This window comes from Polypterus senegalus, chromosome 16 (assembly GCF_016835505.1).
Source record: "Polypterus senegalus isolate Bchr_013 chromosome 16, ASM1683550v1, whole genome shotgun sequence".
NCBI classification, from domain to species: Eukaryota; Metazoa; Chordata; class Cladistia; order Polypteriformes; family Polypteridae; genus Polypterus; species Polypterus senegalus.
The window spans coordinates 101,126,889-101,139,747 of NC_053169.1; the positions used below are offsets into that span (position 1 = coordinate 101,126,889).

Below are 12,859 nucleotides of genomic sequence, written 5' to 3' on the forward strand. Positions count from 1 at the left end.
ACAAACAGTTCAGAACTGATCCTCAAGATGTTTCATGTTGAGAATTGAAGGAACGGAGCTAGTCGCAAACATAAAATGTAGTCTGTATGCATTTTAAGAACTGTACTTAAAAGTCACCTCTTTAAGGAAATTTAGTGAGTTGTACTTTGAAGCAAGCAGACTCCACCAGAATCAGAACATGATATGATATGATACCAGTATTTCTGAGGAAGAACTACCTAAAAGCTAGGTTATCTGTCTGCAGCCTTTTGTTAAACATGGGAGGTGCTAAGTCATAGTCTGGAGTACATTTCAATAATTTAGTGTTTTGGATCTTTTCAGAATCAATGAAATGATAATTGCAGAGAAATCAAAATATATTTTGATTAATTATTGTTAGGGATAGGCAATATTGTGATCTCAGTTTAAGATCCTATTTTCTGCAATGCTGATTTGCTACAACATGCAGAGTGGATGCATGTTATTCATATTTTTTACATAAAACTCTTACGTTTTGAAAATGATTTTTTTCTGTAGCTTGATTATTTACAGAATGACTCATTTATTCTTAAAAGACAAATATAGATAATTAATAGAAACCACAGTCTACTTCAACCATAAATAAAGTAATTCAGACCATGTCCTTGATTGAATGTTAGTCTAGCACACAAAGCTCGTATGCATTGATTCAGATATCTGTTGTGAGGAATATTGGGTTATGTTTCTAACGAGCATTGGCCATTTATATTTACCAATAGCAATGTGTATGTAGGCTGTGTCCAAAATGGCCAGTGTTTGTCCTTTTGTTCATTAAAATACTGGACTTGTTGTTGCTTATGACTTTGAGCTGTGTATGTTTGGATTTGGGAGGTGGAGTTGCTGGCAGATAGAAGTTTGTAAAATAATATGTTTCTGTCGTGACACCTCACTAATGTATTTTGTTTATTTACTACTTTTGTCAAAATAATTTTACTCTCCAGTCATTTAGTTTGTTACAGGTGTTCATGGTGGATTTCTGTTTAAGTAGGATTGTGCAATCTCCAGACTCAAATGTATTGCCTCTTCATTCTCACTCATGGATCTTGTGCAGTGCTCTGTTGTACATCAGCCAGAGAGGAGTGTCGCAACTGAATTCTCAGGAAAAAAAATTACTTAAATGGCACAAGTGTTGTGCGTGCTGTATATACAAAAATGTATTGGTTGAGTTTACTAGATTTGTGCAAGTTCAACTTTTGATGGTCTTGAAGAGTTTATTTGTGGTTCACCATTTCCAGGCTTATCCCAGAATTCAGATTGGGGCAAAATGTCAAACTAGCATTCACTGTCCTATTAGTGTTCTGCCCACCTCTAATTGTTTTATCTTTGGGTGGGGTGGTGCAACTGCTTAAAAACAGCAGTCAAAAATGAAGATGTTAGTGGTCCTGAAGTCTGTAGATTAGCCATCCCTAAGCTCCCGGTGTTAACATAGCTGAAGCTGTGTGAGATAACTTGGACAGGTAAATACCAAAGTGTAACAAGTTTAGAATGAGTTACCATAGGTTGCCTTTGCAAACATTATAAAAGTAATGACCTTTTTCTTAAAATCCAATATGTTCTTGCTTTTTTAGTATATGAATGTTCTTTTGTAATAATTTCCTATATGGATTTCACACGCAATAAATGCATACTGTAATTCCTAGATAATTACAGTAATTTTCATGGGTAACATAAGATGAAGTACTTGTAATGGTGATTTAAGAGTTGGCTATACAATAATACTATGGTTTTTGAATAAAAAAATAAGCATTTTGATAAAAGGTCTTTGTGGTAGTAGGTGTGAATGTGTCATTCATGGGTTTTAGTAATTTATAGGAAACTTTTAATTTTAGATTTCAAAGATATATTTGTTAATGACAATGTATAATAAATGTTAAGTCCTGGAAAGCTGCCTGATGCTGCATTTAATTTTTACTTTCTTAGAAAGCAGAAAATGAGAGGACCTGGTCCCCGCAGAGTAGACCACCTCCGAATTGCCCAGAAAGTGAAGACCGAGCACACCGAGCTATGGTTCTTCAGAGAGCTGAAGATCTCATGATAGAACGTGATGAGGAAATAATGAGATTGAATAAGGTAGAGTGGAATAAAATTAGTTTCAGTTATGAAACAAAGCCCAGAAAAAAGTACATAGTCATAATCTACTAGTTACATAATAAACTTATGAAATTTATTTTGTGCCGATTTATTTTTTTAGAATATTAAATATAAACTAACCAAACCCCTGTGTCTTTCAGCTTCTCTTAGCAGCTCATTGTCATGCAGTGCAGGAGGACCAGAAAGTACTGAAGAAACAGATGAAGAAGGGTGAAAAAGCAGAGGAACGAAGGCTACACAACATGATGGAAGAAGAACGGATTAGAGCTATAAAATTAGAGGAGGAAAAGAAGGCAATTCGGAGAAAACGTCTTATTGAGTATGTATAGTCACAACTTCTTTTATCAGTGTTACTCTGCTTCTAGTAGCCTGGCAGTCAAGCAGCCAAGTCCTTGAATGTCAAAGTAAAAAATTACTGATTAACCTCCTTGGCATTAACCCCAAGCGTCTGTTTGGCCAGGAATTCTAGATAAAGACGGTTAAGATGTAATGTGTTAAAAGACAAGTTTGGTGTTTTTTTTTTTTTTGTTTGTTTTTTCAAACTGGCATTATTTCTTCACCAACATGGTATTTAAGCATCTACCACGTAAAATTGTGATCTGTAAGTCCAGCATTTTCCAAAAATTTTACAAAATAATCTTGCCCACACTGGCAAAATTTTACATCGAAACTAACTGGGCACTGGTAAAGCCGAAAACCAAACGCTTTAATACATGTGAAAACGTCTGTCTTTCAAGTCAAGGCAGTTGTTGAGTATTTTTTTTTCTTGGCCTAACTACAAGCACTGTACAATATGGGAAGGATAAAGTCTTGTGTTCCTAAATAGCTAGTTTGGTTAAGGTGATAGTGCAATATTGCTACTGTTGGATTTCTATTGGAGGTTAGGAGCAGACGCTGATACAGCGCATTTCCACACCCACCACACGACAAACTACCTCAGGATCCAGAATAGGACCTGAGTGCAACCATGTAACGGGTGACACCTCAGCACCACACTAGTTCAGATGGAGTGGAACAGTGTGAGGTTTTTTTATGGTGGCTGAAGTGCCAATACTGCCACCAACCCCCTAAGTTTTTCCCCTACAGGTTAGAGGGCCTACATGCAGGGCTGGATGCAGATGAACATCATACCCAGGACAGAGCAATTGCTTAGGAGTTAAACAATAACAAAGTCATATAATGGTATATAAATGCTTTGTCATGTTCTTTTATTGCTGACATGTCTAGAATTGGGAAGTTTCAAAGGCAGCAAATGGAAGAGAAGAAAGAGAGGGCGTTACGAGAGAGAGAGCAAGAAAAACGTTTTTTGGAGATACTGAAGACCCAGAAACAGGTCAGAAGTAGTAAAATGTTTCTAATAAAGTTGAGGAGGCTGGCATTTTCCAATCAACATTCTTCTCTAACATATTCATGTATTTGTTCAATAACATTTTGTAAAATTTCATTTTTTAAATTGTGTATATTTTGTTTTTAATGATGTTCAGACCTTTCTGTAAACAGCTGAAAGATAGCAAGTAGATAGCAGTGTAAATATATTTTGTGGGCTTATGTCAAATCTCAATTTCTGAACAATAACCTCCAATTTATATAATTTTAAGATGGGGTGTCAAATTCTGATCCTGTAGTGCCACTGAGTCTGCAGGTTTTCATTTCAGCCATTTTCTTCATTAGTAACAATTACTACTGCCAGTGGAACAAGCTTAGTTTGTTTTCATTGTTAAGATTGAGAAACATTGTTGCTTTTATGAAAGAAAATAAGAAGGTCTGAGCAATATATATAATCCTCAAAAAATTGTGCTTGTGCTTTCAAAAAAACAAAAAAATCAGTTTTAGAAATGCCTGGTGTGACAGAATGAGAACTCTTGAAGACCACAGAGTTAAATAATGTAGTTTTATTAACAGGAATTGGCTTATAATTCAGAAGCTACAGCTAAAAATAGTGGCTTTCCAAAAACAAATACGAGACCCCTAGTTGGATAGTTATTTGTTGTCTCTCTTTGCCTGTCCATATGGTTTGATAGCTGGTTAAGAAAAGAAGCAACAGTTATGCAGTCGTAAGTTTTGAAGAAGCAAGATAATTAAAATAAAGGCAAAGCATTCATTCTGTTGGTGGCAAAATTGTTCCTCAATTAATAGTTTGTGGGACCGAAAATCCTGCACCCGCTATATTCCCCCAGGATCTGAGTTTGAAACTCCCTGATTTCAGTACACAATGATGGTTTGTTAAGTTTATTTTATTGTATTCAAGTAAATAACCAGAAACATTTTTTCTGTTAATATGTTAGTATTTGCTTTTTTCCTCACTACAGAATGCTCAAATAGCTCGCATTCGACGGGAGGCTACAGAAAGAGAACAGTGGTGCAAAAAGTGGGATCGTAATGAGGGTAGTGGAGGAGACAAAGACAAAGACCTTCGCCCAAGCCAAACAGAGCCTCAGTTTTTTTCTAATTTTAAAAAGGAGCGGAGGTATTTGGGATTGCAGCTGAGGAGATATTATTTAGATTGGAGCTAATAGAAATTTTTCCTTCTTTGTTATTGTGGTGGATATGTTACTGCTAAAAACAAACAACTGAGAAACTGTTACTGAATTTTGGACGAGACTGTTGTGATAGCTTGGGTCCACTATCGCTCCCTTGAACCCTTGTCAAAGACGTCAAATACAATATAAAAGTCCAATGGTTGACTTTATTATAACACAACAGTGCACAAAGGACCCTACTCTCCACAATACTCATAAATACAATTACAAATCACTAACAATAATTCCTCCACTCCCACACGCGTTGCCACCCTTCCACCCAGCTCAGCTCGCCGTCTGGGAGTTCCCAGAGTCCTTATATTATCCCTGACCTGGAAGTGTTCCAATTCCCAGTCCATGTGATCTCCTATCACTTCCGGGTCAGATCAAAAGTCCTTTTCTTCACCCTGGAAGCACATCATTCCCCTTGTCCATGTGACTCGGACTACTTCCGGGGCATAAGGCAAATACTCGTTGTTCCTCCCTGCAGCGTGTCCTAATGGCCCCCATGGTATCCAGCAGGGCTGTGCATAAAGACTCCAATGTCCATGATGTCCTGCTGGTCTTTGTGGCACCTCCATACTGCAGGGAGGGCTCCACCTGGTGGCGTGGGGGTATTGGCCGTGGTGAATGGCCGGCCAAACATCACACTGTAAATGTTTTAGAGTATCATTATTCTATTTTTTTAATATATAAACTTTCCAGTAACATTTCTTACTGAAAGGCAAATTTTTTCATTTGTGTGGGGAAAAGACTTCCAGTTCAATGGTTTTTGGAACTGGTTACGTCCTTACGACTTGGTCAAGAAGAGTGTTTTGGTTTTATAATTAATAAAAATTGGGAAGGGTAACATTTTTATCAGTCTGAAAAATAATTTTTAGTTAGTTTTGCAGAGGTGCATACTTAATATTTGTGAAGGTGGACTAACTTCAGTTACTTATTTCAGAAATGATTAAGCTTATATCTAAGGTAGCTGTCTTTGCATTGTCTTTGTGTTTCCATTGTTTGCCTGACATTTCCATTTTTCTGTATTTAGAAAAAAAAAAAACGCTTTTTATTGGCTGAAAGGTTATTGTGATTTTCTTTAGATTTATGCAGGAAGCTCTTGCATATGAGAGAGAAAAGGAAGATAGACGGAAGAAAGAAGAGCTGAAGTTGATTAATGACATTAGGATGCAGATAAAAGAAGAAATGGCAGAAGCATTAAAGGAACGGCTGGATCCAAAAGGAAGGGAGCAACGGCTACGGGAAACCTCTGCTAAAAAAATTAAAAATTTAAAGTAAGAACAAGCTTAGAGTCTGATATATATTTACAATTACAAGTTTACTGAGTTTATGGCATGAACAATATTATGAGGAAGAGAGAGTATTGTATGATCCCAAAGTAATTTTTACATTTTAATTACACAGCTTTGCTCAGATTTTTTTGCCTGGTAGCTCAAGGAAAGATCTCGGGGAAGCATCACGCTCAGTTTTTTTTTTTTTTTTTTTAACCCTTTGCCTGTTAGATTGTACATAGGTTGCAGTTTGTTCCTAAACATGTAAATGGCTGTTGTAATGGATTAACTTGCATCAGAAAAGATTTGTGACAATTTATGGAGGCGTTTTCATAGAGTACATTGGTCTTCAAATGAAAAGATAAATACAATTAATGTTCACTTAATATTCCAGACCATTTGCTTTAAGAAGAACGATATTATAGAGGCTCATTATTTTTCATAATTTTTAATATGCTTATCCTGGGGAATTCTCTTGATGCAATGAGACTAATTCATAGATATGATCTGTCCAGCATATCCTAGATTTGCCATGGGTCATCTTGGTCATGCCTTCTATGTGTGCAGTGGGGGGGGATTTGGGGTATCCATAACTAATTGTCCAGAACAGTTCTGTTGGCTTTTATCAGTGTGGAAAAGCAGTGGTTCCTACTCCAAAGTCCCCTAGTTTTGTTAAGCTCCTCTCCCCGTTATGTAGACCAGGGGTCACCAACTCCGGTCCTGGAGGACCACTGTGGCTGCAGGTTTTCATTCTAACCCTTTTCTTGATTAGTGACCTGGTTTTGCTGCTACTTAACTTCTTTTGAATTAATTTTAGTTGACTTGTTTAAAGATTTGTTCCCCTGACTTTCTTCCTTGTGCCTTTTAAATTGCTTAATTTCTTTCCTTAAATGGCACCCAAACAGAAGTGAAATGTGAAGTGAGGGAGCCAACAGAAAACCAACTAAGTCAGGGACTCAAATGCAAACCAATTTCACTCCAACAATTTGCTTAATTACATGTTGATTCTCGTTAATTAAACCCGCTCTTTAATTCCATGGCTTATTGCTACTCTCATGGTGCGATAGCAGACATTTCTGAAATTTTAGATTTTCTCTTTTCTAAGAGTGCTGTTCAAATGTTTTGTGAACCTGAGTAGATCGACATTCCTGAGACCTTCGTCAGATATTTTTGATATCGTACGATGAACACCATTTGCTGGTCCTGTTTTGCTTAATTTTTGTATCTCATTGTTTGACGGCTAATTAAGGAAAAAGAAACAATTAAAGGGGTCTAAGTCTTCAAGAGCAAGTCAGTGAAAATTAATTCAAAAGGAGTTAATTAGCAGCAAAAACGGGTCACCCATTAAGAAAAAGCAGCCATGGTGGTCCTCCAGGACTGGAGTTGGTGACCCAATGTAGAGTGAGTCCAGAAACGTTGCACAAGGTTCTAATTTCACTTGCTTGTACTCACAGACTAATTTTCTCAGTCACCAGCTAGAGCTTGTGCCCATATGCAAATCTAAAATATAAACTTACTCTTAAATAGAAAGTAATTACCTCAAAACATGTATCCAAGCGTAATTATATAAAAAAATAAAAATCAATCGACAGATCCGAACAGCAGTTCAGTAAAATAACCAGTGTTAATGTGATTGAGCTGTTTATTTTTGTGAAAAGTGAAGGATCACATATTTTCCAGTTCAGGGATTGTGAGGAGAAATCTTAGATGCCAATTTTAACGTTGAGTACAGTGGGAATACCATTCTTTAGAAATAACCAGTCCAATTTTTCTCCTCTATTATGTAAACTTGGGTGACATTTTAATATACTTTTTTGGTTTTATTTTCAGAGATTCTGGCCTTGAAGAGAAATACCTCAACATGGTGAAACGAAATCTCCACTACCTACCACCCTTATGAGATTGCGACTGGAATACCATGTTTTAGGACAGCAGTCAGTTGCCTTGGGTAATCTGCAACAGTTTTCAGGATTTGGCTTCAACCAGCATATTGGTTTTATGCCAGGTCAGGTTGGGGAGCATGCAGTGGTGCAGTGCAGTGCGTTGCCGCACCCACCGCACAACGGAGCAGCTCAAGATCCTGGCTGGCAGCCGTCCAGTCCCACACTCCGGAAGTGACCATCTGTCTGCCGCAGCCAGGTGTTACGTGGGCGTCCCCTAGAGAACAGTACTGCCCCAATTTTTCATTTTCTAAACTAAAGTAATTTGAGCTCACCTTTAGCTAATAGGACAAAGGAAATCCTGCAGGCAAAAGCGTAATGGTCTCAGACTTCCTTAAAGAGTTCTTGGGGACAACATAGAAAGCATCCCTGGAGAGGGGGCACCAGTTCATTGTAGGGCCAAGCCATATCTACAACCAGTGCCTACATGGTCAAAGTATTGTCACCAGTTAACCTGACCTACCTGTCTTTGGGGAATATGGAAGGAAAACTGTAATATCGATATGAATACCCACACAGATATGAGAAAAAGGTGCAAATTCTGTATGGACAGTGGCTGGTAGAGGGGTGCAACCCCAGGATATTACTGAATGTGCCTTGTGCTACTCATTTAAACGAAGAACAAAAGGGAAAAAACTAACAAACCAACTTTGCACTTTTTTTTTTTTATCATTAAATTATTTTTGTCTCTTAAGCCCCAATGTTAGTTTGAAGTTGACTTTATTTTTGGCCTTGTGCTTTTTGCTCCAGGACGGACTGGCATCTCATCCAGTATTGGTCCTTGCTTGTGCCAGATGCTACTTTGATAGTCTGTGACTCTTTACAAATCTAAAATGGAATAAGAAGTATATGAAAATAGACATAATCATCTTTAAAAATGTGAAGTTTAAAGTCTGTTTGGACTTTTATTAATTATTAGTAGTTTTTAAATACTCTGATAAAAATTATGCGTTTCCTTCAGTACGCTTTACTCCCATCTTTCTTCAGACTGGATAATTAACACCTTTAAACTACTAGACACAATAATTATCCCAGCAGGCAGTGCACAGACAGCAGGCTGCAATACTACGGATCTTTTAAAAGCAATTTAAATAGGTGAGTGTACACTTCTACTTGCATGTTACATGGTGTTTGTGTTTTATTTTCTGTTTTACTTACAGCTTGCAAATGGAAAGTGTTATTTAAAAAATGGCTATTTAGTAAGGATCCACCTATTATCCTTTATTTCAGTTTGATCTTTGCAAATATTACTGTGAAGACGACCGAAAAGGATGGCATAGGCGAGGTTAGATAACGGGTAAAGTGCTGCTTTCTGAAAACCATTTCTGATTCATTTACCACCTCAGACTCACTTTGTGACCCTGAGTAAGTCACTGGGACATCAGGTGTTATAAGAACTTGTAAAGTGCCTTGGGATGGCGTTTGCTAAAGAGACCATATAAACCAAATGAGTTTGGCGAGTTTATTGATAATGAGGCCCTAAACCTAACATGACTTGTATGAAGTAAATTTAAGAATGTCTTATTAGTGAGATTTCAGCTTAGAGTTGATTTATTTAGAGGTTGCCTTCTCCCTTTACCACACCACACATATACAAAGTAAATGAGAAGATTTATTAACGTGCTGTTTAGGTGAGCTGATCACTTTCAGTAAAACGTAAGAAATTTGAGTGATAGTCTGGACATAAATTACAAACTATATGATGTCTGATATGATACAAAAAGAAATCGGTTTTAAAATTATATATGTGTATGTTCCTACCTTTTTACAGCGGTGCCATCTTAGTCCATCAAAAAGCAAACCCAGATGGCTGCAGGAGGCCATCAACGCCAAGAGGATCCAGAAAGTTTTGACTTCTGCATGTTGTTACCTTTAGCAACATCAAATTCCCAGAACTTTGAGCATAGAGAAGAAAAGGAAAATGCAGCGTATTCTCCCCGCACTCAAGTTCTCCTTGGAGTTAAGAAGACGGCTACTCCAGTTGGTTGTGCCACACATCCTGATCTGAAGGACTAATATAGGGCTGGTTTGCAGGACATTTCCCGGACGTCAGAGTGGAAAGAGTTGGAAGGTGTGCGCCATTGTGATTCCATATGCCTGCTGGAGTGCACATGGCTGAATTCTGATTCAGTCTTTTTTGAGACTGAGGAGTTTACAACCTGCGGAACTGAATTATGTAGAAGAGGCCACTTTTTAAAAAAAAAAAAAAAGAAAAGATATAGAAAAGTTTTTTGTATTTTTTCCTTTATCACAGTGTGGGCAGGAAGAAGGATTTGGATAAAAATGCACCTTAAAAGGATCCTTCAGCCTTTACAGATGTACATATTGTATTAACATTTAAAATATTTTCTACATATTTCACTTTTTATACAGCTTTTTATACATTTGTAAATATGTTATTTGTAGTTGTATGTTAAGGAACACTACTGTTCCACACAGTCTGTACTGGGTACACAGTTGTTATAGTTTTCATATGTGGGTAAATCTTTGTGCATAAAATCAAATAATGATCTATGGTTACAATTAGCTGTGTTTTTTTAAAAAAAAAAAAAAAACATTCAAGCTGACCAGAACATTTGCAGGCAGACTTCTTAAGGGCTGGTGCACCTCACCCACAGAATTGCAGGTTCTGAATATAACAGAAACCATGACGTCACTGTTGGCCTCACAGACAGTTTCAGCAATAATATTCTTCTATATGTGACAAATAATCCTGTGAGGTTCATTCCAATAAATATTTTATTTTTATATATTTGTTTTTCAATTGCCTTTACATTTCTAACACGGCCTATTGGCTATGGCTTAAATTGATTTTTGTTTTGTTTTATGCTGTTTGTCAGTACCCTTTGGGGTACCCTTGATCTGCTTGTTGTACGACTCTGTGGTGAGACGAGATCTCAGAACCATGTATGAGTACGTGTTGGTGTTTTTGTTGTATTGTTTTGCAGCTGCAATATGGAAGTGTAGTGCTCCTTTCATTTAACAAAGAGGGAGACTTCCTCTTTGGCCACTGCTGCTATGAGCACACGGCATTGAAGGACAACAAGATGGAATCAAGATCGTCTTTTCCAAATGTAAGTAAACTAAGCCGAAGACACACTAAAAGTAATTAGAAATGTAATCTTATAATTTAGAATTTCACTAAATGGCATTCCCCTACACTTCTGGACATAGACTCTAGGAACCTGAACCTGTACAGTGCAGACTTTATACATTTCTGTCCATTGCTGATTTTAAATTCTCACATCCAGGATGTAAAGTAAGATTGATTATCCTTGTGTGGGTGAAGCTGTCCATTCAATTTGTGTCCTATTTAACATTGGATTCGGTACTCCTGCTCATCCCTGACAGCTCCTTATAAACGTAAATATTAGATTAATTGAGTTAAAAATAAATTAATAAATAAATGGGTGGCCTGTTTTTAAGTTTATAAAAAAAAAAAAGTAACAAAACACAAAGATCTATTTAAACATGTGTCAGTAACACATACCCCATGACATGTATACAAAGTTTACTTACTCTCTGGATGTTAATTTTGTGTTGATGGTTTGGGACATTGCAGAGATGTGAGGAGCAGGTAGAGAGAGACTGAAACGATGTCATTTAATTTTTAATGTACAAATCTTTGTTTTTTTCTGTTTATTGTAGTGCCAGCTGAAAATGTCAAGTCTGCAGAGTGGTCCCTGGTAGCCATTCTTTGTCGGCTACAGTATGGTAAATTTTCTGTAGCATATTTTACATGGTTATCTACTAGCAGATCAGGCTTTAGGAACAATTGTGTCATATGCAGTGTCATACCGATTGCTGTGCTAATTTGGCATCAGGGTAGCAAACATCTTTTAAGTCTTGAAGGTGTATGCTGTCTTGGTGAAGACCTGATTAACAAGAAGGAGAAATGAAAACTTGACCAAAAGGTTACATGTAAGGGGAAGACTTGCAATAGCTATGCCATTAAAAGGCTTCTGGGAGTCGAGTCATGTGACATGATGTCATTGGTGATGTCAGACAAGTCAGGTATGGACTGAGCGAAGGGGAAGTATTGGGCACTGTCTTAATGGGCAATAAGAGGAATCAGGGAAAGAGGTGGGAGAAAATTCAATTGGATATTATGAACTTGTAAAGTAAATATCCCAGTAGTAGAAGAGGTGCCAGCATGTTTGCTTAGCTTTTGTGTTCCTTTCCTGTGTAACTGCCAGCAGAGAATAAAAACAAGTAGGCTTTTGTTTACTGTTTATTTTTTAAAACTAGTTTAAAGGTCCATGGAGTTTCCAGTTATATATGTATACTGTGTTAACAATCCAATCAGTTTAACTTTTATTTGGAAATAGTGCCTGGTTAAAAACAACCATTTTCTATTTTCACTCACAGGAGCAAATGGGTCCCTCATAAAACCAACGGCACTTAGAGGTGCTTATCAAATCAGCCCAGGACACTTGTAATATTTTGTTTCAGACTGTTAAGGAGATCCTTTATTTAGTTTAAATCTGGACTTTCTTACCAGGTTTTTTTTCTGTTGATGGCAGGTACGAATTTTGGAATAACTAAAGTTCTGTGGTTTTCTTTGTGTGTGTTTTACGTTGTTTTGTGTGTGTGCCATTGCTGCTCTTCATTTCATAGTTGGTCATCATACCATAGATGAATGTCTAATTTTTTGCTCATTTAAATGCATTTTTCTTGCACTAAGATGACCCATTTGTCATTATGTAAAGCCCTGACAGGCGTAATGTCCAGAGTTTACTGCATTTTACCTTTTACTCTACTTGTGTAGGCCCATCTGTAAATGCAGCAAAGCTTCACTCAGAAAACAATAATGGAGTTCATGTCCTGCAATGTGTGGCGAGGATGGCTGAGGGTGTTACTGAGGTCGCTGTCCCCTCCGTTAAGGGCATTTTTAAGGACAGATGGAAGAAGAAATCCCTCTGCATTGTGCGAGACTCCTTACTTCCCTCTCATGGACTGTCTGAGCTCTTGCCATCTGGTAGGAGATATCACTCCATAAAATCAACAACGGCCA

General features: G+C 37.3%; 1 protein-coding gene across 3 annotated transcripts in view; it reads left to right on the plus strand.

Moving 5' to 3' along the window:
* Positions 1–10,512, plus strand: part of LOC120516826 (cilia- and flagella-associated protein 45-like) — a 16,160-nt gene extending 5,648 nt beyond the window's left edge. For 2 of the 3 annotated variants that reach the window (XM_039738780.1, XM_039738782.1), the window contains 7 exons: positions 1,939–2,088; positions 2,250–2,428; positions 3,337–3,442; positions 4,419–4,576; positions 5,717–5,908; positions 7,736–8,940; positions 9,617–10,512. In XM_039738780.1, coding sequence (XP_039594714.1) covers positions 1,939–2,088; positions 2,250–2,428; positions 3,337–3,442; positions 4,419–4,576; positions 5,717–5,908; positions 7,736–7,805 — 855 coding nt within the window. In that variant the 3' untranslated portion in view covers positions 7,806–8,940; positions 9,617–10,512. Of the gene's footprint in view, positions 1–1,938; positions 2,089–2,249; positions 2,429–3,336; positions 3,443–4,418; positions 4,577–5,716; positions 5,909–7,735; positions 8,941–9,075; positions 9,143–9,616 lie in introns of all 3 variants that reach the window. The other variant, XM_039738781.1, reaches the window with a different exon arrangement.
* Positions 10,513–12,859: the final 2,347 nt, after the last annotated feature.